The sequence below is a fragment of the Hippoglossus hippoglossus genome, chromosome 3, assembly GCF_009819705.1.
Source record: "Hippoglossus hippoglossus isolate fHipHip1 chromosome 3, fHipHip1.pri, whole genome shotgun sequence".
Classification (NCBI taxonomy): domain Eukaryota; kingdom Metazoa; phylum Chordata; class Actinopteri; order Pleuronectiformes; family Pleuronectidae; genus Hippoglossus; species Hippoglossus hippoglossus.
This window is the reverse complement of record NC_047153.1, coordinates 18,491,499-18,518,673: the sequence shown is the minus strand read 5'-3', so window position 1 is coordinate 18,518,673 and position 27,175 is coordinate 18,491,499. Positions and strand designations below refer to the sequence as shown.

Below are 27,175 nucleotides of genomic sequence, written 5' to 3'. Positions count from 1 at the left end.
TCATAAACCTTTTGATTGAATTTAACTCTACAAACCAAAAGAAAATAATAGAATATTTATCCTTATTGTTTTACATTAATTTTTTTCTTTTCATCAGCTCTATTGTATTGTGTTGTGTACTGGTTTATACGTATTGACGTAATGTGTACAATTAGTTTGCATTTATTTTTGTTATATAAATCTATTTGTTTTTTAAATTCATCATTGTATTTATTGTTTGCATCTATCATTTTATATGTATATTTTTTACATTCAGGTTTTGGTTTGTTGTTATCAGCTCTCTTGTATTGTGTTGTGTACTTGATTGAAGCTGGTGTACTGTGTACAATTTGTTAGTGAATGAAGTGAAATAAATAAATAGAGCACACAATTGTAACAGCTATTAACACTATTTTAATAACACGGCATCGTTGAAACAGCGGAAACAAACGTACAACTCACAGTTTGAACATTAGTTAAAGAGAATAATGAGCATCTCCTGTATTTTCATTTTAATGTCTAATTCCTGTTGTAGCACTAACTCCTCTCTGCTGGGTTTTGTCCGCGCAAACGAGCGCTCCCCTTAGTGCTGCCCCGCCCCTCCCACGTCTGCCAGCAGCAAAGACGAGGGAGCTGAAGACCGTCAACACATTTTATGACGAAGCAGCACTTTTACACTCAAATCGTCCGGTTTCTCTCTCGGTGTCAGCATGTAACACGGAGCTGTGGGTCCGGTGCTCGTCTTCAGTGCCTCGGTGAGATTTTTCACCGACTGCGACTCAACTTTGAGTGGGCTGTTTATTTATTTACCCCCCCCCATTAGCATGTTAGCCGAGGGAAAGTTAGCCAAGGAGTGGGAGGCTGAACTTCTCGAAGCTAACGTTGAACATTAGCAGCAGCCTTGCTAGCTACATTAGCAACTTGAGTTGGACCGAGTGTAGTTCTGTTGTCATGTGACTGTAACAACGCTACAAACGAGGCTCTTTACTTTAGCTCGTCCCCCCAGGGGTTCACTAAACTGGGTGGGGAAAGCAGGACATGTTTGACAGTGATTGTTGTGACGTTATTTCCACAGGTTGCAGCAGTCCTTCAACCCTCTTTGCCCTCGTATGTGCTTACAGTCCTCTTCCTCGTTGATGGACGCTGGACTAACTTTAACTACGAGGAGGGGAAACAGCGAGACAGAGGCTTCCCGTCACTTGTTGCCGCTCAGGAACAGGAGCACCGCGAAGGAGAGGCGCTAGTTGAGCCATGATGCTGGAGACGGAGAGTAAAGAGGCTCCATCTGCTGAGAGCCACCAGGCACAGGTCACACAGGGACACGTGTCCACGAACACGCTGCAGGTACCCGGTGGAGCATCCGTGTCTCCGCCCGTGGCCTCCATACACTCTCACTCTCCTGCCCCCCCGGCGACCGAGGATGAGGATGAGAGTGAGGACGAGTCAGACATCTTGGAGGAAAGTCCCTGTGGCCGCTGGCAGAAACGCAGAGAGGAGGTGAGAGGGGAGCAGGAAGCTGAGCTGTCACAGGATCAGCTGAAAATGAAGGACAGAGTATTATATGTTCAAGAAGTTGTCCTGAGACACGTCACACTCTCTGTATCAGTCAAAGTTCAATTTGACTCTTGAGTATGTATATTCACTGGTGTCATTTTGATTTGACCTATATTTAATTGTGTGGTCTCATTGACATTTTCATTATTTCTTTGAAGAGGGCCAGAGAACAGGAGACATACACATTCAGCAAATAGATACAACACAACAAAGAGTTAAATAGTGAAAAGCAGCACAACAAGGGCTCATGTTCAGTAGTTTTGCAAGTGAACATAGGCAACTGGGCCTGCTTGTGTTTCTTGAAGAGGTTTCAGCTCTCATCCAAAAGGCTTCTTCTGTTCAGGGGCCAACAGACAGAGGCAGACCGTCAGTCCCATTCACACAAGCAAGCTCTCACAAACAGTCTCCAATTAACCCAACCCCAATCTGCACGAGTACCCAGAGTAAACCGCAGGAGAAACCCCACACAGAAAGGACCATGGCCCAACTGGGATTTAAACCAAACCAAAGTTTAACCCACATCAGTGTGATTTAAAAACTCCCTGAAATGACAGGAACCATCTGTGGAGAAAATTGTATTTGAAGACTTTATTTACTTATTGGCCCATGTCCCATCATCTAGCATTAAAAGTATGATCTCATGAGCCACTTTTCTGTTCCCGTTAAACGTAGGTGAATCAGCGCAACGTACCCGGGATAGATGCTGCGTACTTGGCTATGGACACAGAGGAGGGTGTGGAGGTAGTTTGGAATGAAGTCATGATCTCGGAGAGGAAGAACTTCAAACTGCTGGAGGTGAGGAACGGTGTTACAGAGTAGGATTGAAACGGTTAAAGATAGTTACTTTAAGGAGTTTTCACTCATTGTCACGTAGTTGTGACTTGTTCATGTCATTATGTATGGAATGTGATAGCAACCAAAACACTATTGTCTCTGTTTGCTCACCCAAGCTGTACATATTTCACCTCAAAATGTAAAAAAATATAAAAAGCATTGTTGACTTACTTTCATTGATGTTTATGTGACTCAGTTGTACATTCACATGCACAGGTTGAATACATATAAAGACTGATTGATTGATTGATTGATTGATTGATTGGGTATGAAGAGTAGTAAAAGTACCCAGAATCTAATGATGGATATATGGGTAAGAGTGACATGGCTCAGTGTAAATGCAATGTGGAACAACCAGTGTCCAGCTATGCTAGTGAAATTTAAGTGCTCCACTCCCTTATAGATGCATCACGTGACACTTAAATGCCATTATATCAGCATGTTTTATTGAGGCAGCCAGTGATGTAATGTAGTTGATATTTAATGAGCATCTTTAAAATGTCTAAGTATTAAATAACATCACAGGAAAAAAATTCCACCACTCCTCTCACTCGCATTGAGAAAAAAATCAGTGAAGTCCTACTTTAGCTACAATCACCATATCTTCACCAAAGCTCATATTGACATCACTTGTACTCTACTGTTTCTTTTAATTATATCACTAGACATAGCCGGACAGGGTCCCTTGAAATCCATCAAAGTTTGTGAATTTGAGAAAATCTGGTTATTCAAAGTTTTATTTATTTTGTGCAAAAATGAGAAACTGAGGTTCTTTTTGATATTTTTTTTTAAAACTTAAAAGTTACTACATAGTGATCTGCATGTGTTTTCACCATCTGTGTTGTGTTAGGGAGGGTAGAGAACATATAGTCTGCCATCACTATAACACCTGGCAAGCCACTCTCTTTTTATTTATTGTCTGTAAAGACAGTTAGTTCTCATAGTGTACACTTAGTATTGTTACAGTATTCAACCTTGATCAGTTTCTCAAACTGTACCATTTAGGGTCCATGAATTTGAGTGAAATTTCTGGAAAATCTATTGAATTAGATGTTAAAGAATGTGTGGGCAAGAGTTTTGAAATCATGTGTTTTGTACTGGAGAGAATTGTGATAGTTAATTCAGACGTGCTCTACTTACACACATTTTCCTTGTATTTAGGAGAAAGTCAAGGCTGTATTTGATAACCTGATCCATTTGGAACATGCAAATATTGTCAAGTTTCACAAGTACTGGGCTGACACAAAGGAGAACCGGGCGAGGGTGAGTCTCACACCTTTTAAAACGTTAATGAATCTTCTAACTGTCAGTTGCATTTATGAAATCATCATTTTCAAGCATTATGAAATTACACTAATTTTCTTCTGTTTAATGATTCTTTGAATAATATCTGGTGTCGCCTAATGTCTTCTCTCCCTCAGGTGATTTTCATTACAGAATATATGTCATCCGGAAGCTTGAAGCAGTTCCTGAAGAAGACTAAGAAGAATCACAAGAGTATGAATGAAAAGGTAAAAGTTGGCTGCGTGTAAATACACTTTAAATAACAAACTTTAATAATTGTGACTTTTTAAAAAACGTTTTTTGTGGAAAGTAACATTTCCTTTATAACTGAATAAAATTGGATTTGTCGAGCAAGGAGCAAGTTTAATAGTCTGGTAAACAAATGTATTGGGGTCCCGTGCACCAACTGGCCTCTTGATATAATGCAAGACAAAGTTGATCCATACTGGCAACCAGCCAGGAAGCGCTCTGATAAGATGTATGGTCCTACAGGCTTGGAAGAGATGGTGCACTCAGATCCTGTCTGCTCTCAGGTTGGCCTTCCTTTTTCAGACATTATGTTCAAAAAGTTCAATATGGACCCTCACAAGAAAATGCACACACATGGATAATAATCCAGACCCTCTCTTACATAATTTGTATGTATTTGTGAATGTTTTTTTCCTATCGAGCAGTTATCTCCACTCATGTGATCCACCCATCATCCATGGCGACCTGACCTGCGACACCATCTTCATTCAGCACAACGGGCTCATCAAGATCGGATCAGGTATAGAATTACACTGGTTTGCTTCCACTGCATTAGGTAGAGGAGCAGCAGTGCTGCTGTTGGAGTCAAATTATACTAAATTATGGATGCAAAGATTGAAAATTTCAAATAATTTAATGCTAAATTACCATAACTGTACCAAATGAACCCTGCACATTGTGTGTGAACATGGGTGCTGTGCAAAGTTATTTAGATTTTCTTGCATTCACTATCAGCTTCCAAACCTCCCTCATTTTATTTTAAAGAATATAAATGTAGAATTATTTATCACGACTCTTGGTCCTCCCTCTCACATTCTTTCTTTTACTCCTTCCCCGGTCTGTGTATTACTTCTTGCTGCATCACACTCGTTTCTCTTAATGTTCACCATCCTGCTTCTACATCATCCTCTGTATTGTCCCTTGTCTCATCTACAGTTGCTCCAGACACTATTAACAGCCATGTGAAGACTTGTCAAGAGGAACAGAAGAACATGCACTTCTTTGCTCCAGAATATGGAGGTAGATATTTCTATGGTTGCTGATATTGAAGTCAAACTTCTTAATACAACTTGTGACATTCATTATATTCTTTTCCAGAAATTCTTCAAAATTGTCTCAAATAAAAAATGAAAAAAGTTTGGTTTAGTTCTAAGTCTTGAATAAGGACAAATTTCTGAAATGATTTCTGTAATGATTGTTTCCATGTTATTTTTTTCTCTCATTGTAGCTGTTGAGGATGTCACTACTGCAGTAGACATTTACTCATTCGGCATGTGTGCATTAGAGGTGAGATCGGACCCATGATACATGAATGAATGGCTTGAGCCCTGCACCAAAGCAATATGTCAATGTGTGTGTTTTGCTGTGTTGCAGATGGCGCTCCTGGAGATCCAGGGGAATGGAGAGTCCTATAATGTTTCTCAGGAGGCCGTAAACAATGCCATACAGTTACTGGAGGACCCACTGCAGAGGGTAAGATACAGAGAGTAGTACGTGTTCATGAGAATCTTAAAAGAACATTTAAACAAGTTTTTCTTATGGTTTCTTATGTTTGTTTGTTTTTGCAGGAGTTAATCCAGAAGTGCCTCGAGTGTGATCCTATTACAAGACCTACAGCCAGAGAGCTGCTGTTTAACCAGGCTCTGTTTGAAGTACCTCAGCTAAAACTGCTGGCTGCACATTGTATTGTCAGCCACCAACGTTAGTCTCACTCACACACACACACACACACACACACACACACACACACACACACACATATATAGTTTGAGTAATGTGTTTTTTGTCTCATTTTGTGTTTTTTGTCTCATTTTATTCAATTTTTCTTTAATAATTTCTAAATATTTAGACACGATACCTGAAAATGCCCTAGAGGAGATAACCAAGAACCTGGACCCCAACCTGGTCATTGCTGAGATTAAAGAGGGTGTTCAGCTCAAGTAAGGGCCAGAAACTGATGATTTAACAGTAGTCAATGTTTATTCTTCCAGTAATTAATAATATAAAAATCTTACCCATGTTGATTGTTGTGCATTTTATTGCTCTAGACTTATATATGTTGTATTATCTAATATATTCCAAAACGATTTACTGAATTTGTAAGAATTATATCACACTTTGGATTTTGTGGTTCTATCTCAAACAAAATTATCAAGTGGGATTTTTATTTTTTCCCATAGGCTTTCACAATTTCCTGCTTTAGAACTTGATAAATTCCTGGAGGATGTCAGGTAAGAAGCACATCAGTGTTGCAAGCTCAGTGTGCATCATGTGAAAATGTGACTCTAATTTAATAAAGCCCCAAGGATATTATACTCTCAGGCCACATGGGGGCAGCAGTGGGCTATGTGATTATCTCTGTACCTCTCAATGAAATGTTCTTTCAGGGCGTGCTACGGTGCTAAAGTCTTGCATTAGTCCTAGATACCTTGATGTATGCAATTTTAAGACATAAACATTGTAGTTGAAGATTTAGTGTTTTAGATTGGCAATGGATTCATTTTCTAAATGTCTTTATCTTCTTTCATCTTTCCATCTTCTCATTTATATCCCCTTCATTTTTCTTTACCATAACTTTATAAAACTAATATATTTTTCAATTTCTCTCCCCTTCATATTTTCTCCAAATCTCCCTGTCTTTGTCTTTCCATCTCTCCCTGGGTCAGGAATGGTATCTATCCAATGACGGCGTTCGGGCTGCCCTGTCCTCAGAAGCCTCAACAGGAGACGGTTCAATCTCCTGTCGTCGTCCCCTTGGTCAAATCCCCAACCCCTGAACCTGCAGAGCTCGAGACACGACGGGTGTGTATGACAGATTATACTGCTGAATAAAGACGATGCTGTCACAATGGTGACAATTAATAAGTGATCATCTTGAGGCTCATGCTTCTCAATTTTCACTGAATCAAGGTATATATTGCATATTTGTGTGAAGAATTTACTGCAAGACCAATACTTTCCCTACTTTTCCGCAGGTCATTCAGATGCAGTGTAATGCTGAACCTGTGGAGGAGGGTGCAAAGTTTCATGTGAGTCATAACATTTACAAGTTGATGATTTATTTTAAAAGGACTGATTTAGAGGATAAGGTGGGATCTATTGACTTAAAATAATATTGATGATTATAGTAGAATAAATATTATAATAAAATAACATTCTTGTTGTCATGTTACCTGTAGGCCACTGTAGCTACTCCTACACACTAGGAAAGAGAACAATGAGGGGTATTCAGTTGGTTGCAATCTACAACCTCACAGCTAGATGCCACTAAATCCTATACACTGGTCCTTCAATTAAAGTCATGAAGCAACTCTGAATTTGACCAACCATGGTGATAAACTAGATATTTGTCATTTCCTGTTCATTCAAACCATTTTCTCTGTTGTTGTCTCTCCTCCTTTAGCTAACATTGCTGCTGAAACTGGATGATAAACTGAACAGACATCTAAGCTGTGACATGTTACCCAGTAAGAACAACTCTTCTGAATCACACACTGGCACATACTCAATGAGCTTAAACATACCCTTTAGTGTATTGGGATGTTTTACTTCCCCATATTGGTATCGGCATCTGCCCACAAAATCCATATCAGTCAGGCTCTACTTTTGTCTGAAATAAAAACGCCTCCATGTTGTGTAAAAAATCCTAGACCCAAAAGCATTCAGTACTTGCTTTATCGGTCAGGTGAGGCAATAACATGTTTTTGGCACGTTTGTGCGTGTGTTTTTTATCCAAGTGAAAACATGTTTTTATTGAGTATAGTCATTTTGTCCATCTGGACAGTTTGGTTTTAATGATGATGACATAAATTTATGAGATTTGATTATTTCTGTATGAAATACTGTGTAGGCAAGTCCAATCTTCTCTCAGATTTGACCACACGCGGTGGTTTTATTGTGCACTTCCTCTCCATGTGTGTCGACAGAGGCATGCAGGAAAGTGAGAGTGAGATTCCAGAGAGAGCTTGAAACCTGCATGGCATCACAATATACAGTGACATGCAAGACTATTTAAAGCAGGGAGACTGTCGCTTGCGTGTCATAAAAACCTTGCTATTTTGGAAAGTTTATTCGGATTGCATCCTCAAATCGTTTCTTAATAACCGTAAAAACCTTAGACTCTGTTGTAAATGTTTTTTTGTAAAACTTTGCATTTTACACCAATATTTCAGTATTTTTATTGGTGACACATATGACAAGGAAGGCAAAAGAGAAAATAACACACAGCGCAACTGTTTCCCTGGTCAGAATAATGTTGGCAGTATGGTCCAATGTGCACATGTATACGCAGGTATGGTAGGCATGTATAACTTTGCAGGCGTGTGGGGAATGCTGGGCCTGTGAAAGGCTGCAGCTGACAGCTGTCACCTCCTATGTCATGATCTGTCCATCTCTTCCCAGTTTCTCATCTCCCTATCTCTCTCTCTCTCTCTCTCACACACACTAACACACTTTCAATGGACTTGTTCTTTTCTGCTCTTCCTCCATTTCTCCACACACTACCATCTAATACCACTGGCACAAATACTGTACATTCACATCCATGTACACCGATGCACCTAGTCAGTCTCACAGACACTACCTGTTCCTTTGTTAACAGTCGCTCCTGCTGATATCAGGGGATACTCTTAAGGTTTCCTTATCAACAAGACAAAGTCAGTCAGTGCTGGGTCACTAGCTAACCAAGCCACTTAGATTTCACCCATTTGGCCTCTGCTTGTCTCTCCAACAACTTATTTCAGAGAATTCACGATTGAAACTTGTTTTTATTCTCAAAACTAAACTCTTTGTTGTATGATTTTATATCAAACCACAAAACATGAATCAGCAGGGAAGCCTCTCCCACAGCTCCAGTCATGCAGCTGTGGGCTGCTGGTCTTTTTCTTTTGTTAATGTCAACGTTGTTGGATGCTCCATCTCCTCCACTTGTTTGTCTTGTTCCACCCACATTCCTGGTTCAGTTGTAAATTGACAGCTTGGTTATTAAAAATCAGTCGACCCTGACCAGTCCTCTGCTCACAGGAGAGAAAGTCCCAATAGGGGCGGCAACTAAAGTAATCATAATACAACACTTTTAAAAATGTTAAATAAATAATAAATAATATCCATTTATTACAAAAACGGCACAGTAGAGGAGGGGATATTTTTATCACAAAAATTTGAGCAGCTGCTTTACAACATGGATTACTGACATTGCTGGAATCTTAATCTGCTTTTCCCAAGATATATTGTTCCTGCATAGCTGTTGAAAAGTTGTCCTACCTGGAATGCAGATTTTTTGTTTAAACTGTTAAAGTAGAAAAACATTCAATGAGTCGGGAGTTAATTCAGATTTTGGGGACAAACATTAAAGGCTAAAATGAAAATTTGAAAAGGTAAAATGTTAGCCCAGTCATAAAGTTGTGGACAAGTTGTAGAGGAGGATCAGTCCATTTAGTTATTAAGCTTTGAATAAAGAGTAATATTTAAAAAACTAAAACATATTAATGTCTCGTGCCCGAAAGAGACCATGCTGTCTGGGGTTAGGGTTGGCTTTTTATTTTTCCTGTCAGGTGAGTCCCATTTTGTTGTTTCAACTGTAATTAATGTTACTTAATAAAATCCCTGTTAAATGCCCACAGAAATGAATTAAAAAAGGATGTTCTGAAACAACACAGTGGGCTCACAGATGATGCAACAGCAGGATCAGATGTTTGGTGGTTGCTAATGTGTTTAAGGTGGGATTTGGATTTAAAAGCAGCAGCTGGTGCATATTTTTCTGAATGTGCCTCAGTCTGACCTCGTATTTTTGTGTGAGTGTTTATAGTATTTGCACAACTCCATCAGAGATACTGTTATGTCGGTCTGTTACATGTCCATGAATTGGTGACTAACTACACTTGTGTGTGTTTCAGATGAATCTGGTCATGAGCTGGCTGAAGAGTTGGTGCAGCTGTGCTTTATCAGTGAGGTGGGTGGTAGCTGGCTATTTCTGTAAAGTGTTTTCAAATCCATGTGATTTTAAAAGGTGTCCTCATACCCCATCATCACACCTTCCCCTTATGCACATTAACTGTTTCATATAGTAAGTGCTCTGGTGCCCACTCAATTAAGTATACACCCAACCCCACTCTCATGTGTGTCGTCTCTTCATCTATCTGTGGGTGGGAGTATATGCATGTAGACCCACATCATAATGACTCCACCCTCTTAACTGTAATGTCAGCATATAACTCCAGTATCCAGCAGTTCTGTTTATTTATCTAACATCCTGAATTGTTAGAAATATTGATTCTCTTTCTTTCTCCTTCTCACAGTTGGACCAAAACAAAATAGCCTGTCTGCTAGAAGAAAGTTGCAGTCAAGCTCTTCACTAGCAAAGGTTTCCTCAACCATGTTTACTTCTAAGTACAATCTTTCAACCCTGTTACAAACTTTGTTTTTGAATACTCAACTCAGTCACCATATTGTTTTTTTTGGTGTTTTTTTTTTTTTTTTTTTTTGCGCTGTCTTGTATACTGAGCTGGAGTTTGCAATGTGACCAAAAACTCTAGGGTTTTTCCTTGGAATAGGGGATTAATGCTTCCTAAAACCACACTTAACCTTTCACCCTTTCCTGTAAAGCCAGTTTTACTCCAAAGCCACTGAGAGAGATTTCACATATTCTGTAAGTATATATACTCTATATAAATGGATGCAGGGGTGTTGAAACAGGGTCTATAAAGCAGGCAATTGCCTGGGGCCCATGAACTGAGAGCGGCCCATGACAACAGCTGATTTTATTAGTCCACAATTATGACAATTTTGTACGATTTTGTGAGGATCGGTTTGGTTCAGTATAAGGCCCCCAGGTCCCTTTTCACTGTGGCCCCCCAGGTCCCTTGAAACACTCCTCCATAGATTGGATTCTTTTGAAGGAGCTAACTCTGATCTTTGCTGTTAAGTTTATTTAAAAGGTAAACCTCAATAAGGCTGCAACACACTTGATCACAACATAACTGTCTAGATTACTTACAGCTTTACAATGAAATCCAATAGTTTATTAAGCACACAGTTGCATTTTAGTGAGAGGTGTTTATTTTGTAATAGATTGTATTGTCTGGTCTGTCTGGTGTAAAACATCATAACTGATTGAGGCCTTCCCTGGAGTCACACCACTCAACTAACACACCACTCAACTGGTTTACTACATTTTAATAGTTGGACCTCACGTTTTGACCAGCAGCAAAACTGACTCCCCTAGAAATACAAAGACACATTCTATCCAAAGAAAATGTACAGATTAAGCCAATCATTTCTGTTCATCCATTCTCACTTGCCCCTCTCACTTGGCTCTTTTTTTATTACCTCGTACAACATAACATTCCCAGCTCTTTGGCTTTTGTGACGTGTTGGACCAAACTATCACCTATCAAATTAAATGTATAGAATAGTTTAGAAACTGGATTGCAAAGCTGGAAATAACCATTGCTATTTTTTAATAGATAAATACCTGGGGTGAATATTTTTAAAAGGCCTTTGATACAGAACAAAATGTATGTGCATTGCTGCATACCACATTCTGGCAAGGCGTCTTGCCAGCTCGCTCTGGAAGATGGTTACTGTGAGGTACTGTGAACTCAGTGTTACTGAATTTCTGTTGGTGTCTTTGTTTCTCTTATTGCGCTCCACTGTTTGCCTTAATGTGGGTGGCCTACACAGATGCCTTAAAGTTTTCTTTTCTTTATTGGTTTTTACTCTTATTATTCTTTTATTGACTGTTTTACCGTTTGCTGCTTTTTGGGTTCACACATGTTACTCTGCCTAAAACTCATTCACATGTGACGTGTGTAGTGAACTTGGCTGCCATATGCTGTAGAGAGAGAACCTGGCCCTTTCCTGTTACATCTCTGTGATAATGTCATGTTTTATTCATGTTACAGATACTGTATATCATATTTTTCTTTACATGTTCCCATTTTTTTATGTGGTATCACATGGAAACTACATTGTTTTTTGAGCCCATACACAACTTGTCTTGTTTCATAACAGAGCAGTAGATACAAGTGGGATATAGTGGATTTACATCATCCTTCACAAAGTGCTCTGAAACTTTAATACACCATTTTGCATAATACAGACCTTGTTTAGATCAAGGAGTTTTCTGATGCCTATTTCTGACATTTTGGCTCAGAACTCTTTGTGCACTACTGGTACTACTGTGTCTGGATGCTCACACAGTTCCACATCTGTAACAGGCAGTAAGAATGTAAAGAAAATCTAGTGTTCTGAATATGTGTAGAAAAGCAACTGTTCAGATATTATTTCATACAGTTACGTCTCTTGTCCTGATATTTTCCTTTAGTGACATTTTAAAATGTCCTCTCCCTGCTTAACTGAAAACCTCCGTACGAGCTTTCAAACAGAGCTTTCCTCTTATGCTGGATTTTGATATATATATATATACAGTGAAATCACTGAAATATTAATCCAATGACCTCCACTCATGTATTTCTGAAGTGTTCTTTTTTGTATGTATTCAGGTATCTTTGTGCTTCAATCTGCTTTTTCTTTTTCCTGCACATATGTCTAGTCCATGCTCAATGCATTGTTTACTCTGTTCTCCTGTGTTTGAACTGCTAAGATTGTAAATCCCAAAGATATGTCCTAAAACTAGCCAGTAGAATGTAAATGCACCACTCCTGGTGTAGAGAAGTGGTGAAAACCAACCAATGTGACCTGAGCAGCTTTACTCTGACTGTCTTGGCTCCGTCTCTTTCTCTCTATGTACCATCTTTTCCACCAAAATGATTGGTGCTGCTGAAACTGTTAATTAAATTATCGTTGGTATGGGATGGGCAGCTTAAGCCTGTTACTCCAGGGTTTGAGCTTTTGGTTTTATTTGGATGTTGTAATATTTTGTATTTGACACGGATGTGAGTAAATGTACGTCTTTTCTGAGACTTGCATCCTGCAAAGTGTGACACTTTCAAATAAATGTGTAAAGTGCTCGACTGTGTTATTCTACTGAGATTCTGTTCTACGGTTTTGTGACAGTGATGTGAAAACACATGAGCTCACAGTGGGTGTGAACTGTTGCGCCCCGAAGGAGAGGCGCTAGTTGAGCCATGATGCTGGAGACGGAGAGTAAAGAGGCTCCAGCTGCTGAGAGCCACCAGGCACAGGTCACAGCGGGACACGTGTCCACGAACACGCTGCAGGTACCCGGTGGAGCATCCGTGTCTCCGCCCGTGGCCGCCATACACTCTCACTCTCCTGCCCCCCCCGGCGACCGAGGATGAGGATGAGAGTGAGGACGAGTCAGACATCTTGGAGGAAAGTCCCTGTGGCCGCTGGCAGAAACGCAGAGAGGAGGTGAGAGGGGAGCAGGAAGCTGAGCTGTCACAGGATCAGCTGAAAATGAAGGACAGAGTATTATATGTTCAAGAAGTTGTCCTGAGACACGTCACACTCTCTGTATCAGTCAAAGTTCAATTTGACTCTTTATATTCACTGGTGTCATTTTGATTTGATCTATATTTAATTGTGTGGTCTCATTGACATTTTCATTATTTTTTGAGGAGGGCCAGAGAACAGGAGACATACACATTCAGCAAATAGATACAACACAACAAAGAGTTAAATAGTGAAAAGCAGTACAACAAGGGCTCATGTTCAGTAGTTTTGCAAGTGAACATAGGCAACTGGGCCTGCTTGTGTTTCTTGAAGAGGTTTCAGCTCTCATCCAAAAGGCTTCTTCTGTTCAGGGGCCAACAGACAGAGGCAGACCGTCAGTCCCATTCACACAAGCAAGCTCTCACAAACAGTCTCCAATTAACCCAACCCCAATCTGCACGAGTACCCAGAGTAAACCGCAGGAGAAACCCCACACAGAAAGGACCATGGCCCAACTGGGATTTAAACCAAACCAAAGTTCAACCCACATCAGTGTGATTAAAAACTGTCCCATCATCTAGCATTAAAAGTATGATCTCATGAGCCACTTTTCTGTTCCCGTTAAACGTAGGTGAATCAGAGCAACGTACCCGGGATAGATGCTGCGTACTTGGCTATGGACACAGAGGAGGGTGTGGAGGTAGTTTGGAATGAAGTCATGATCTCGGAGAGGAAGAACTTCAAACTGCTGGAGGTGAGGAACGGTGTTACAGAGTAGGATTGAAATGGTTAAAGATAGTTACTTTAAGGAGTTTGCACTCACTGTAACCCCACTTCATGTCTCTGACCACTTCTTTATCTCTTACTCTCTCCCACTATCTCAAACTGACAACCCTACCACATCAACTAACTCTGTACCTGTCCGTCGCAACATTCGTTCCCTCTCTCCCGCCTCTCTAGCCTCCTCTGTTTTATCAGCCCTCCCTTCCACTGACTTTTTCTCACTCATGCATCCTAACTCTGCCACAGACATTCTCCTTTCTACTTTGTCCTCCTCTCTTGACTCTCTCTGTCCTCTTACGTCACGACAGGCCCGCAAGTCCTCCCCAGCTCCGTGGTTGTCTGACTCGGTGCGTGCCGACAGAGCCACTATGCGAGCATCAGAAAGGAAATGGCGAAAATCTAAACACCTGGACGACCTGCTCACTTATCAGTCTCTTCTCTCCTCTTTCTCTGCCTCTATTTCCACAGCCAAAAGCACTTTTTACCAAACTACAATTCAATCCTCATTTTCTAACCCCAAAAAACTCTTCTCCATCTTTTCCAACCTCCTTGACCCCCCCAGTCCCCCTCCTCCTTCCTCCCTTCTACCAAGCCACTTTGTCAACTACTTTACAAAAAAGATAGATGACATATGCTCCTCATTTTCTAATCCTCCTTCTATAACTACATTTCCATCAACTTCATCTTCATCCCCTTCGCTTTCCTCTTTCACCCCCCTGTCTCCCAATCAAGTTCTTACCTTGGTAACCTCCGCCCGCCCGACCACCTGCCCCCTTGACCCCATCCCATCTCACATTCTCCAGTCTATCGCTCCTAAACGTAGAATTATTTATCACGACTCTTGGTCCTCCCTCTCACATTCTTTCTTTTACTCCTTCCCCGGTCTGTGTATTACTTCTTGCTGCATCACACTCGTTTCTCTTAATGTTCACCATCCTGCTTCTACATCATCCTCTGTATTGTCCCTTGTCTCATCTACAGTTGCTCCGGACACTATTAACAGCCATGTGAACACTTGTCAAGAGGAACAGAAGAACATGCACTTCTTTGCTCCAGAATATGGAGGTAGATATTTCTATGGTTGCTGATATTTAAGTTCTATGAGCTCCAGAGTGAACTGAATGACACAGATGTATTGGACAATATCCCTCAACTTAGGGTTTTTAGGATATGGTACTTTCAGCCATTAAAATGATATAGATTCTCACAAAATATATCATATTAAGAAAATGTAATAGAACGAGGACAGGGTATCTTTTCAAATATTTTACAAAAGTGCCATACATTAAAAATAGTTATATGAATAGTTTGAGCAATATTACGATTTTTTACTGGAAAAACTCATGTCAAACTTCTTAATACAACTTGTGACATTCATTATATTCTTTTCCGGAAATTCTTCAAATTGTCTCAAATAAAAAATGATCTTCTCAAAGAATAAATGAAAAAAGTTTGGTTTAGTTCTAAGTCTTGAATAAGGACAAATTTCTGAAATGATTTCTGTAATGATTGTTTCCATGTTATTTTTTCTCTCATTGTAGCTGTTGAGGATGTCACTACTGCAGTAGACATTTACTCATTCGGCATGTGTGCATTAGAGGTGAGATCGGACCCATGATACATGAATGAATGGCTTGAGCCCTGCACCAAAGCAATATGTCAATGTGTGTGTTTTGCTGTGTTGCAGATGGCGCTCCTGGAGATCCAGGGGAATGGAGAGTCCTATAATGTTTCTCAGGAGGCCGTAAACAATGCCATACAGTTACTGGAGGACCCACTGCAGAGGGTAAGATACAGAGAGTAGTACGTGTTCATGAGAATCTTAAAAGAACATTTAAACAAGTTTTCCTTATGGTTTCTTATGTTTGTTTGTTTTTGCAGGAGTTAATCCAGAAGTGCCTCGAGTGTGATCCTATTACAAGACCTACAGCCAGAGAGCTGCTGTTTAACCAGGCTCTGTTTGAAGTACCTCAGCTAAAACTGCTGGCTGCACATTGTATTGTCAGCCACCAACGTTAGTCACACACACACACACACACACACACACAGTTTGAGTAATGTGTTTTTTGTGCAGGTGTCTCATTTTATTCAATTTTTCTTTAATAATTTTTAAATATTTAGACACGATACCTGAAAATGCCCTAGAGGAGATAACCAAGAACCTGGACCCCAACCTGGTCATTACTGAGATTAAAGAGGGTGTTCAGCTCAAGTAAGGGCCAGAAACTGATGATTTAACAGTAGTCAATGTTTATTCTTCCAGTAATTAATAATATAAAAATCTTACCCATGTTGATTGTTGTGCATTTTATTACTCTAGACTTATATATGTTGTATTATCTAATATATTCCAAAACGATTTACTGAATTTGTAAGAATTATATCACACTTTGGATTTTGTGGTTCTATCTCAAACAAAATTATCAAGTGGGATTTTTATTTTTTCCCATAGGCTTTCACAGTTTCCTGCTTTAGAACTTGATAAATTCCTGGAGGATGTCAGGTAAGAAGCACATCAGTGTTGCAAGCTCAGTGTGCATCATGTGAAAATGTGAATCTAATTTAATAAAGCCCCAAGGATATTATACTCTCAGGCCACATGGGGGCAGCAGTGGGCTATGTGATTATCTCTGTACCTCTCAATGAAATGTTCTTTCAGGGCGTGCTACGGTGCTAAAGTCTTGCATTAGTCCTAGATACCTTGATGTATGCAATTTTAAGACATAAACATTGTAGTTGAAGATTTAGTGTTTTAGATTGGCAATGGATTCATTTTCTAAATGTCTTTATCTTCTTTCATCTTTCCATCTTCTCATTTATATCCCCTTCATTTTTCTTTACCATAACTTTATAAAACTAATATATTTTTCAATTTCTCTCCCCTTCATATTTTCTCCAAATCTCCCTGTCTTTGTCTTTCCATCTCTCCCTGGGTCAGGAATGGTATCTATCCAATGACGGCGTTCGGGCTGCCCTGTCCTCAGAAGCCTCAACAGGAGACGGTTCAATCTCCTGTCGTCGTCCCCTTGGTCAAATCCCCAACCCCTGAACCTGCAGAGCTCGAGACACGACGGGTGTGTATGACAGATTATACTGCTGAATAAAGACGATGCTGTCACAATGGTGACAATTAATAAGTGATCATCTTGAGGCTCATGCTTCTCAATTTTCACTGAATCAAGGTATATATTGCATATTTGTGTGAAGAATTTACTGCAAGACCAATACTTTCCCTACTTTTCCGCAGGTCATTCAGATGCAGTGTAATGCTGAACCTGTGGAGGAGGGTGCAAAGTTTCATGTGAGTCATAACATTTACAAGTTGATGATTTATTTTAAAAGGACTGATTTAGAGGATAAGGTGGGATCTATTGACTTAAAATAATATTGATGATTATAGTAGAATAAATATTATAATAAAATAACATTCTTGTTGTCATGTTACCTGTAGGCCACTGTAGCTACTCCTACACACTAGGAAAGAGAACAATGAGGGGTATTCAGTTGGTTGCAATCTACAACCTCACAGCTAGATGCCACTAAATCCTATACACTGGTCCTTCAATCAAAGTCATGAAGCAACTCTGAATTTGACCAACCATGGTGATAAACTAGCTATTTGTCATTTCCTGTGCATTCAAACCATTTTCTCTGTTGTTGTCTCTCCTCCTTTAGCTAACATTGCTGCTGAAACTGGATGATGACCTGAACAGACATCTAAGCTGTGACATGTTACCCAGTAAGAACAACTCTTCTGAATCACACACTGGCACATACTCAATGAGCTTAAACATACCTTTTAGTGTATTGGGATGTTTTACTTCCCCATATTGGTATCGGCATCTGCCCATAAAATCCATATCAGTCAGGCTCTACTTTTGTCTGAAATAAAAACGCCTCCATGTTGTGTAAAAAATCCTAGACCCAAAAGCATTCAGTACTTGCTTTATCGGTCAGGTGAGGCAATAACATGTTTTTGGCACGTTTGTGCGTGTGTTTTTGATCCAAGTGAAAACATGTTTTTATTGAGTATAGTCATTTTGTCCATCTGGACAGTTTAGTTTTACAATTTGGTTTTAATGATGATGACATCAATTTATGAGATTTGATATGATTATTTCTGTATGAATTACTGTGTAGGCAAGTCCAATCTTCTCTCAGATTTGACCACACGCGGTGGTTTTATTGTGCACTTCCTCTCCATGTGTGTCGACAGAGGCATGCAGGAAAGTGAGAGTGAGATTCCAGAGAGAGCTTGAAACCTGCATGGCATCACAATATACAGTGACATGCAAGACTATTTAAAGCAGGGAGACTGTCGCTTGCGTGTCATAAAAACCTTGCTATTTTGGAAAGTTTATTCGGATTGCATCCTCAAATCATTTCTTAATAACCGTAAAAACCTTAGACTCTGTTGTAAATGTTTTTTTGTAAAACTTTGCATTTTACACCAATATTTCAGTATTTTTATTGGTGACACATATGACAAGGAAGGCAAAAGAGAAAATAACACACAGCGCAACTGTTTCCCTGGTCAGAATAATGTTGGCAGTATGGTCCAATGTGCACATGTATACGCAGGTATGGTAGGCATGTATAACTTTGCAGGCGTGTGGGGAATGCTGGGCCTGTGAAAGGCTGCAGCTGACAGCTGTCACCTCCTATGTCATGATCTGTCCATCTCTTCCCAGTTTCTCATCTCTCTCTCTCTCTCTCTCTCTCTCTCTCTCTCTCTCTCTCTCTCTCTCTCTCTCTCTCTCTCTCTCACACACACACACTTTCAATGGACTTGTTCTTTTCTGCTCTTCCTCCATTTCTCCACACACTACCATCTAATACCACTGGCACAAATACTGTACATTCACATCCATGTACACCACTGCACCTAGTCAGTCTCACAGACACTACCTGTTCCTTTGTTAACAGTCGCTCCTGCTGATATCAGGGGATACTCTTTCCAAAGGTTTCCTTATCAACAAGACAAAGTCCAAAGTCAGTCAGTGCTGGGTCACTAGCTAACCAAGCCACTTAGATTTCACCCATTTGGCCTCTGCTTGTCTCTCCAACAACTTATTTCAGAGAATTCACGATTGAAACTTGTTTTTATTCTCAAAACTAAACTCTTTGTTGTATGATTTTATATCAAACCACAAAACATGAATCAGCAGGGAAGCCTCTCCCACAGCTCCAGTCATGCAGCTGTGGGCTGCTGGTGTTTTTCTTTTGTTAATGTCAACGTTGTTGGATGCTCCATCTCCTCCACTTGTTTGTCTTGTTCCACCCACATTCCTGGTTCAGTTGTAAATTGACAGCTTGGTTATTAAAAATCAGTCGACCCTGACCAGTCCTCTGCTCACAGGAGAGAAAGTCCCAATAGGGGCAGCAACTAAAGTAATCATAATACAACACTTTTGTTAAATAATATCCATTTATTACAAAAACGGCACAGTAGAGGAGGGGATATTTTTATCACAAAAACTTGAGCAGCTGCTTTACAACATGGATTACTGACATTGCTGGAATCTTAATCTGCTTTTCCCAAGATATATTGTTCCTGCATAGCTGTTGAAAAGTTGTCCTACCTGGAATGCAGATTTTTTGTTTAAACTGTTAAAGTAGAAAAACGTTCAATTAGTCGGGAGTTAATTCAGATTTTGGGGACAAACATTAAAGGCTAGAATGAAAATTTGAAAAGGTAAAATGTTAGCCCAGTCATAAAGTTGTGGACAAGTTGTAGAGGAGGATCAGTCCATTTAGTTATTAAGCTTTGAATAAAGAGTAATATTTAAAAAACTAAAACATATTAATGTCTCGTGCCCGAAAGAGACCATGCTGTCTGGGGTTAGGGTTGGCTTTTTATTTTTCCTGTCAGGTGAGTCCCATTTTGTTGTTTCAACTGTAATTAATGTCACTTAATAAAATCCCTGTTAAATGCCCACAGAAGTGAATTAAAAAAGGATGTTCTGAAACAACACAGTGGGCTCACAGATGATGCAACAGCAGGATCAGATGTTTGGTGGTTGCTAATGTGTTTAAGGTGGGATTTGGATTTAAAAGCAGCAGCTGGTGCATATTTTTCTGAATGTGCCTCAGTCTGACCTCGTATTTTTGTGCGAGTGTTTATAGTATTTGCACAACTCCATCAGAGATACTGTTATGTCGGTCTGTTACATGTCCATGAATTGGTGACTAACTACACTTGTGTGTGTTTCAGATGAATCTGGTCATGAGCTGGCTGAAGAGTTGGTGCAGCTGTGCTTTATCAGTGAGGTGGGTGGTAGCTGGCTATTTCTGTAAAGTGTTTTCAAATCCATGTGATTTTAAAAGGTGTCCTCATACCCCATCATCACACCTTCCCCTTATGCACATTAACTGTTTCATATAGTAAGTGCTCTGGTGCCCACTCAATTAAGTATACACCCAACCCCACTCTCATGTGTGTCGTCTCTTCATCTATCTGTGGGTGGGAGTATATGCATGTAGACCCACATCATAATGACTCCACCCTCTTAACTGTAATGTCAGCATATAACTCCAGTATCCAGCAGTTCTGTTTATTTATCTAACATCCTGAATTGTTAGAAATATTGATTCTCTTTCTTTCTCCTTCTCACAGTTGGACCAAAACAAAATAGCCTGTCTGCTAGAAGAAAGTTGCAGTCAAGCTCTTCACTAGCAAAGGTTTCCTCAACCATGTTTACTTCTAAGTACAATCTTTCAACCCTGTTACACACTTTGTTTTTGAATATTCAACTCAGTCACCATATTGGTTTTTTTGGTGGGTTTTTTTTGTGCGCTGTATTGTTATGTATGTTGTTTTACCTTGTGTCCTTAAGATGCACTTTTTGGTTTTTAATTAAAATGCAGCTAATTGAGTGTAAAAGGGAATATTTCCCTCTCTAGCATCGCCACCTGCTGGTCGTTTTGGTTTATCATGAATTTTTTTTTTGTGTTGGCATACTGTGATATTCTGTACTATCTCAGGTTCAAACTGCTCCATCTTTTTATTAAATAAATTTGAGAAGTTGAAAATTTTCCTCCATTTGGGTCGCGGCTTCTCATTAAGGGATGATGGTGGGTCCCGAAGCCAGACCAGTTGAGAACCACTGCTCTATATAAATGGATGCAGGGGCGTTGAAACAAGGTCTATAAAGCAGGCAATTGCCTGGGGCCCATGAACTGAGAGCGGCCCATGACAACAGCTGATTTTATTAGTCCACAATTATGACAATTTTGTACGATTTTGTGAGGATCGGTTTGATTCAGTATAAGGCCCCCAGGTCCCTTTTCACTGTGGCCCCCCAGGTCCCTTGAAACACTCCTCCATAGATTGGATTCTTTTGAAGGAGCTAACTCTGATCTTTGCTGTTAAGTTTATTTAAAAGGTAAACCTCAATAAGGCTGCAACACACTTGATCACAACATAACTGTCTAGATAACTTCCAGCTTTACAATGAAATCCAATAGTTTATTAAGCACACAGTTACATTTTGGTGAGAGGTGTTTATTTTGTAATAGATTGTATTGTCTGGTCTGTCTGGTGTAAAACATCATCATAACTGATTGAGGCCTTCCCTGGAGTCACACCACATACTATCACACCACTCAACTGGTTTACTACATTTTAATAGTTGGACCTCACATTTTGACCAGCAGCAAAACTGACTCCCCTAGAAATACAGAGACACATTCTATCCAAAGAAAATGTACAGATTAAGCCAATCATTTCTGTTCATCCATTCTCACATGCCCCTCTCACTTGGCTCTTTTTTATTACCTCGTACAACATAGCATTCCCAGCTCTTTGGCTTTTGTGACGTGTTGGACCAAACTATCACCTATCAAATTAAATGTATAGAATAGTTTAGAAACTGGATTGCAAAGCTGGAAATAACCGTTGCTATTTTTTTCATAGATAAATACCTGGGATGAATATTTTTAAAAGGCCTTTGATACAGAACAAGATGTATGTGCATTGCTGCATACCACATTCTGGCAAGGCGTCTTGCCAGCTCGCTCTGGAAGATGGTTACTGTGAGGTACTGTGAACTCAGTGTTACTGAATTTCCGTTGGTGTCTTTGTTTCTCTTATTGCGCTCCACTGTTTGCCTTAATGTGGGTGGCCTACACAGATGCCTTAAAGTTTTCTTTTCTTTATTGGTTTTTACTCTTCTTTTATTGACTGTTTTACCGTTTGCTGCTTTTTGGGTTCACACATGTTACTCTGCCTAAAACTCATTCACATGTGAGGTGTGTAGGGAACTTGGCTGCCATATGCTGTAGAGAGAGAACCTGGCCCTTTCCTGTTACATCTCTGTGATAATGTCATGTTTTATTCATGTTACAGATACTGTATATCATATTTTTCTTTACATGTTCCCATTTTTTTTATGTGGTATCACATGGAAACTACATTGTTTTTTGAGCCCATACACAACTTGTCTTGTTTCATAACAGAGCATTAGATACAAGTGGGATATAGTGGATTTACATCATCCTTCACAAGTGCTCTGAAACTTTAATACACCATTTTGCATAATACAGACCTTGTTTAGATCAAGGAGTTTTCTGATGCCTATTTCTGACATTTTGGCTCAGAACTCTTTGTGCACTACTGGTACTACTGTGTCTGAATGCTCACACAGTTCCACATCTGTAACAGGCAGTAAGAATGTAAAGAAAATCTAGTGTTCTGAATATGTGTAGAAAAGCAACTGTTCAGATATTATTTCATACAGTTATGTCTCTTGTCCTGATATTTTCCTTTAGTGACATTTTAAAATGTCCTCTCCCTCTCCCTGCTTAACTGAAAACCTCCGTACGAGCTTTCAAACAGAGCTTTCCTCTTATGCTGGATTTTGATATATATATATATACAGTGAAATCACTGAAATATTAATCCAATGACCTCCACTCATGTATTTCTGAAGTGTTCTTTTTTGTATGTATTCAGGTATCTTTGTGCTTCAATCTGCTTTTTCTTTTTCCTGCACATAACATGTCTAGTCCATGCTCAATGCATTGTTTACTCTGTTCTCCTGTGTTTGAACTGCTAAGATTGTAAATCCCAAAGATATGTCCTAAAACTAGCCAGTAGAATGTAAATGCACCACTCCTGGTGTAGAGAAGTGGTGAAAACCAACCAATGTGACCTGAGCAGCTTTACTCTGACTGTCTTGGCTCCGTCTCTTTCTCTCTATGTACCATCTTTTCCACCAAAATGATTGGTGCTGCTGAAACTGTTAATTAAATTATCGTTGGTATGGGATGGGCAGCTTAAGCCTGTTACTCCAGGGTTTGAGCTTTTGGTTTTATTTGGATGTTGTAATATTTTGTATTTGACACGGATGTGAGTAAATGTACGTCTTTTCTGAGACTTGCATCCTGCAAAGTGTGACACTTTCAAATACATGTGTAAAGTGCTCGACTGTGTTATTCTACTGAGATTCTGTTCTACGGTTTTGTGACAGTAGGTGTGAACTGTTGCGCCCCTCAGCGTCCAGCGAGCTGCAGGTGATTCACAGGTGAGTTCACTGACGTCATACAGGAAGTGGACACAGTCCGTGGAGTCTTTGTGTGTCGCCGGAGTTGAACGGAATTGGCAGATATTGCTTTGATTCAAAGAAAATATGTGGCGCAGCAGAGAGATGTGCACGTTTGGTGAGTGTTTGGTTACCTGTGCTCCTCCTCCTCGCTGTCGATCTGTAATGTCTCAGCTCCGTGTTTCTCCCTCCGTGGGTTTATCTGACCTCAGGCCTGCAGGTGGGCTCACACCGTTTCGCTTTTAACACTTTGAATGTGAGACCTGTATAAGAGCTGGTAACTCACAGATGGATAATATCGACTCTACCTCCTCTCACCTCTGTGAATAACAGCGATGAGAGATGAACAGAGTCAGAGAAGCTTCTGTATGTAAATGAATCTGTTACTCGTATATGTCCGCAACTTAAATCTGCATATCAAACGTTTACTACGCCAAATGAAACGTATACTGGAAACAAAGTTCTTCAAAAAAGGAATAAATATATTACCCGATGAGATTTATCTTCTAATATACACTACAACACAGTCTAAAGCTAGATGGATGAAATAGCTCCTAATTTGTTGTAGATACTTTGCTATCAGTGTACATGTCACCCAACAATTAACGACAATTTGTTATGTATACATCTCAAGTTTGATTTGAGGTACTTTAGAAATAATGTTCATATTGCAGGTTTTCCTCAACAGGATACTGACTAGTAAATGTATTTACTTGTAAAATGATCAGCTTAGTGTGTGTCTTAGTCAAATTATTTTTTTTATATTGACATCAAGATTGTTTATATCCAAAAGAATCTTTATCCGACTTTTTAAACTAATCCTGTATCAGTTGGGCCACAACACAGAATGAATGAGTGGTCTTGGGCAAACAGAAATAGTTTTGCTTTGTGTTAAATATTGGCTATGTAGGCGCAGTTTATTAAACTCCTCCATACTTCCTGTTCCAAGCTGTCACGCCATCTTGCTATGAACTGTATTAATAGTATCTTGTGGTGTACGTCTGTCTTCCAGATAAGGACAAAGGGCCAAGGAGGCTGATGAAGAAAGGATTAACTCTCATCCTGGTCGGCCATATTAACTTCATCCTCGGAGCTATTGTCCATGGCAATGTCCTCCGCCACATTTCCAGACCCAGTCAGCATATCACCACTGAATACACTGTCGCCAACATCATCTCTGTCACCTCTGGCCTGCTGGTGAGTGGATAATGTTCCTACCAAGTCATCTGAGCAGATTAGGTGAAGAAACTGAGGAACTTCAGGTTTATAGAACTTTAAAAAGACAAGCAATTTTGTCCATGTTTGACTGTGAAATGGATGTTTCATGAATAAACTGATGTTCAGTCCTCATTCATGTCAGTGACTCTCAGAGCTACAAGTGTAAACTCAGCTATTACAGATCATTTGCTCCTTTAGCTCTGTTAAAGAGCTGTGAATCTTTGTCAGCACAAGACTAAACTTGCCCATTCATAAGGAGCTGGTTTTTCAAACCAGTCACTTGTCGCTTTAGGGCAGACTTCATTACACTGAGGTGTCAGATATACTGCCGGTTGTTGTTGATGATAATGATGTCATGTTTCTTTAAAATACACGCCAACTTCATGTTGTCATTTCAAATTACAGAGCATTGCCAGTGGAATTATTGCCATTGTGGTGTCAAGAAACATCCACGTGTTAAAGCTGGTAAGAATTTGATTTTTTCTCAACAACTGGTCTGGTCACTTCCGTCACTCATCCGTCTAACCTCCTTTTCTCTGTATATGTGATGTTGTCTCTGTGTCTCCAGCAAATAGGACTTCTGATTGTGTCATTCCTGAACGCCCTGCTCTCAGTGGCGTGCTGCACAGGTCTCCTCCTTGCTATTGGTATCACTGTTGCCCAGAGTGGTCAAGGTTTGATGCTGGGGTGCAACGACACACAGGTGCCCATCAACGCTCGGTCACCAGTCAGTGCCCAGTGCCCTTTCGATACAACACGAATTTATGTGAGTGTAAACTTTCCTTTTACAATTGCCTCTATTTAAAAAGCTCTACTCTATCCTTCTGCTTCCTTCACCTTAGTTTTTTTTTTACCATAGACTGTTTATAAAGATGGACATGACTGCTCCCCCAATGTAATGTCAAAGGGTTTCGATCGCAAATACATTTTTCTCAAAGATGGTTTCTGTAATTTAGGTAGTTCTTATTATACTGATGTTTGTTTGTGTTCATTTTTCCGGTAAGTATGGTATTAATTATTTATTTGATGCTATAAAAAGAGAGTGAAAGTTAATGATTAATATTTTTTATAGTTAAAGTTGCAACTTTTGAAGCAAGTGCTCAACCTTGTAGTGTTACTTTATTTCTTTATATTCCATGTCTCCACAACTTTCTGTCTCGTAGGACACCACCCTGTCATTGTGGGTTCCGTGTGCTATCCTGTCAGCGGTTGAGGTTGGACTGTCTCTCTGGTGCTTCATTGTTGGACTGGCTCTCAGGGGGCTGGCACCCTGTGGCAACAGCTACATCAAAGAGCAGGTGTGTCTCTGTAGATATACTGAAGGGATGTATCTGTGGTGTGTGTCTGAATGTCTGTTTGATTAAGACATGCACACACTTGGTCACAGTCAAACACACACATACAATTGTCCACAGATATCTTCTCCCACCTGATCAGTCACTGTAGGTCAAAGGAAAAAACAATCACACTCACTGACTCACTCACAGAGTGAAACAATGTGTTCTCATCAATTCATTCTTCATCCCATCATTCTCTCTTCCAGTTGGAGGAAGAGGCTGAGCGCTCTGCCCATAGCCAACGTCTGATGGGACAGCCCCTCAACCCCGATGCCTAACTGAACAAAAACCATTCAGGAAGGATATAACTCCATGTAGGCACGCACAGCCAAAACCCAAAAGCCATCACTGCACCTCTATTCAGACTAGCACATTTTGCCCTGTATTCAGCTGGGTGAGTGTCACAGTGGAGCAGCGGTGGAATCAGTTCTACGAGTCTAGTTCTTGCTTTGTGGTGTAATGAAGCCTGATTCACAGATGGGTTACCAAACATATATAAACCAAACTGTTTATCTTCTTTGCACAGCTGTGAGAAGGCAGCTGATTTCATCTAGTCTATATGTGCCTGATGAAACCTATAAGTTATAAATTAATTTACAGTGCCACATAAAAAAACCACATCTGTATGTTAAGCTTTTGCATTCCAAAGTGTAGATTCAGTGTGGAAGCTACAGTATGATATCAGTAATCTTTTCAGTCTCATCAGTATCCCTCCTTGGCTGTTTGGGTTCTGCACCACCAGGTATGTTATGCCAAGCATGTCTTTTTTATATGAAGTATATAAGAACAAAGCTTTGTTCATGAAGAAAGTCCAATTTCATTTCATGCAAAAGTATGAATATTTGAGCTGAGTTCAGGATTATTTTAGCTCGTATAAACCTTTACATTACATTTCAGCCAAATATGTTTATTATCTGTTTAATCAACTGTTTATTGTTAAGTGTATGTATTATATTTTAACTGTTGGCCCTGATTAAAAATTATTTTGTATTGGAGATGTAACCATACTCATCGTTTGTCTACATATATTCACAAATAACA

The 27,175-nt window shown here is 39.8% G+C and overlaps 2 protein-coding genes across 9 annotated transcripts; both read left to right on the top strand.

The window, feature by feature from the left end:
* Positions 1-580: 580 nt before the first annotated feature.
* LOC117759395 (nuclear receptor-binding protein-like) lies at positions 581-21,287 on the top strand. 7 transcript variants are annotated; one of them, XM_034581489.1, is made up of 21 exons: positions 581-734; positions 1,055-1,476; positions 2,206-2,328; positions 3,529-3,630; positions 3,789-3,878; positions 4,144-4,184; positions 4,326-4,420; positions 4,837-4,920; positions 5,129-5,187; positions 5,275-5,373; positions 5,469-5,601; positions 5,750-5,840; positions 6,081-6,131; positions 6,567-6,702; positions 6,876-6,929; positions 7,304-7,367; positions 9,795-9,850; positions 13,886-14,008; positions 16,976-17,111; positions 17,285-17,338; positions 20,252-20,311. In XM_034581489.1, the coding sequence occupies exons 2-19, from the start codon at positions 1,231-1,233 to the stop codon at positions 17,084-17,086; spliced, it is 1,758 nt and encodes a 585-aa protein (XP_034437380.1). In that variant the 5' UTR covers positions 581-734; positions 1,055-1,230; the 3' UTR covers positions 17,087-17,111; positions 17,285-17,338; positions 20,252-20,311. The 7 variants fall into 7 exon arrangements, with proteins under 7 accessions (XP_034437380.1, XP_034437379.1, XP_034437381.1 ...); XM_034581488.1 differs by lacking the exon at positions 20,252-20,311 and adding an exon at positions 17,713-17,739; XM_034581490.1 differs by lacking the exons at positions 17,285-17,338; positions 20,252-20,311 and adding an exon at positions 16,490-16,540 and having other exon boundaries at positions 16,976-17,109.
* On the top strand, positions 12,600-27,147 carry LOC117759397 (keratinocyte-associated protein 3). 2 transcript variants are annotated; one of them, XM_034581496.1, is made up of 7 exons: positions 12,600-12,940; positions 23,511-23,697; positions 24,592-24,776; positions 25,203-25,262; positions 25,366-25,563; positions 25,961-26,095; positions 26,341-27,147. In XM_034581496.1, the coding sequence occupies exons 2-7, from the start codon at positions 23,667-23,669 to the stop codon at positions 26,410-26,412; spliced, it is 681 nt and encodes a 226-aa protein (XP_034437387.1). In that variant the 5' UTR covers positions 12,600-12,940; positions 23,511-23,666; the 3' UTR covers positions 26,413-27,147. The 2 variants fall into 2 exon arrangements, with proteins under 2 accessions (XP_034437387.1, XP_034437386.1); XM_034581495.1 differs by having other exon boundaries at positions 12,600-12,944.
* Positions 27,148-27,175: the final 28 nt, after the last annotated feature.

Excerpts from the sequence above, each read along its gene's own strand:
- LOC117759397 (XM_034581496.1), top strand. The coding sequence starts at position 23,667 with ATGTGGCGCAGCAGAGAGATGTGCACGTTTG. Across the intron at positions 23,698-24,591 it reads CAGAGAGATGTGCACGTTTG|ATAAGGACAAAGGGCCAAGG; the intron begins GTGAGTGTTTGG and ends TCTGTCTTCCAG. Across the intron at positions 26,096-26,340 it reads ACAGCTACATCAAAGAGCAG|TTGGAGGAAGAGGCTGAGCG; the intron begins GTGTGTCTCTGT and ends TCTCTCTTCCAG.
- LOC117759395 (XM_034581489.1), top strand. The coding sequence starts at position 1,231 with ATGATGCTGGAGACGGAGAGTAAAGAGGCTCCATCTGCTGAGAGCCAC. Across the intron at positions 1,477-2,205 it reads GGCAGAAACGCAGAGAGGAG|GTGAATCAGCGCAACGTACC; the intron begins GTGAGAGGGGAG and ends CGTTAAACGTAG. Across the intron at positions 6,132-6,566 it reads AAATTCCTGGAGGATGTCAG|GAATGGTATCTATCCAATGA; the intron begins GTAAGAAGCACA and ends TCCCTGGGTCAG.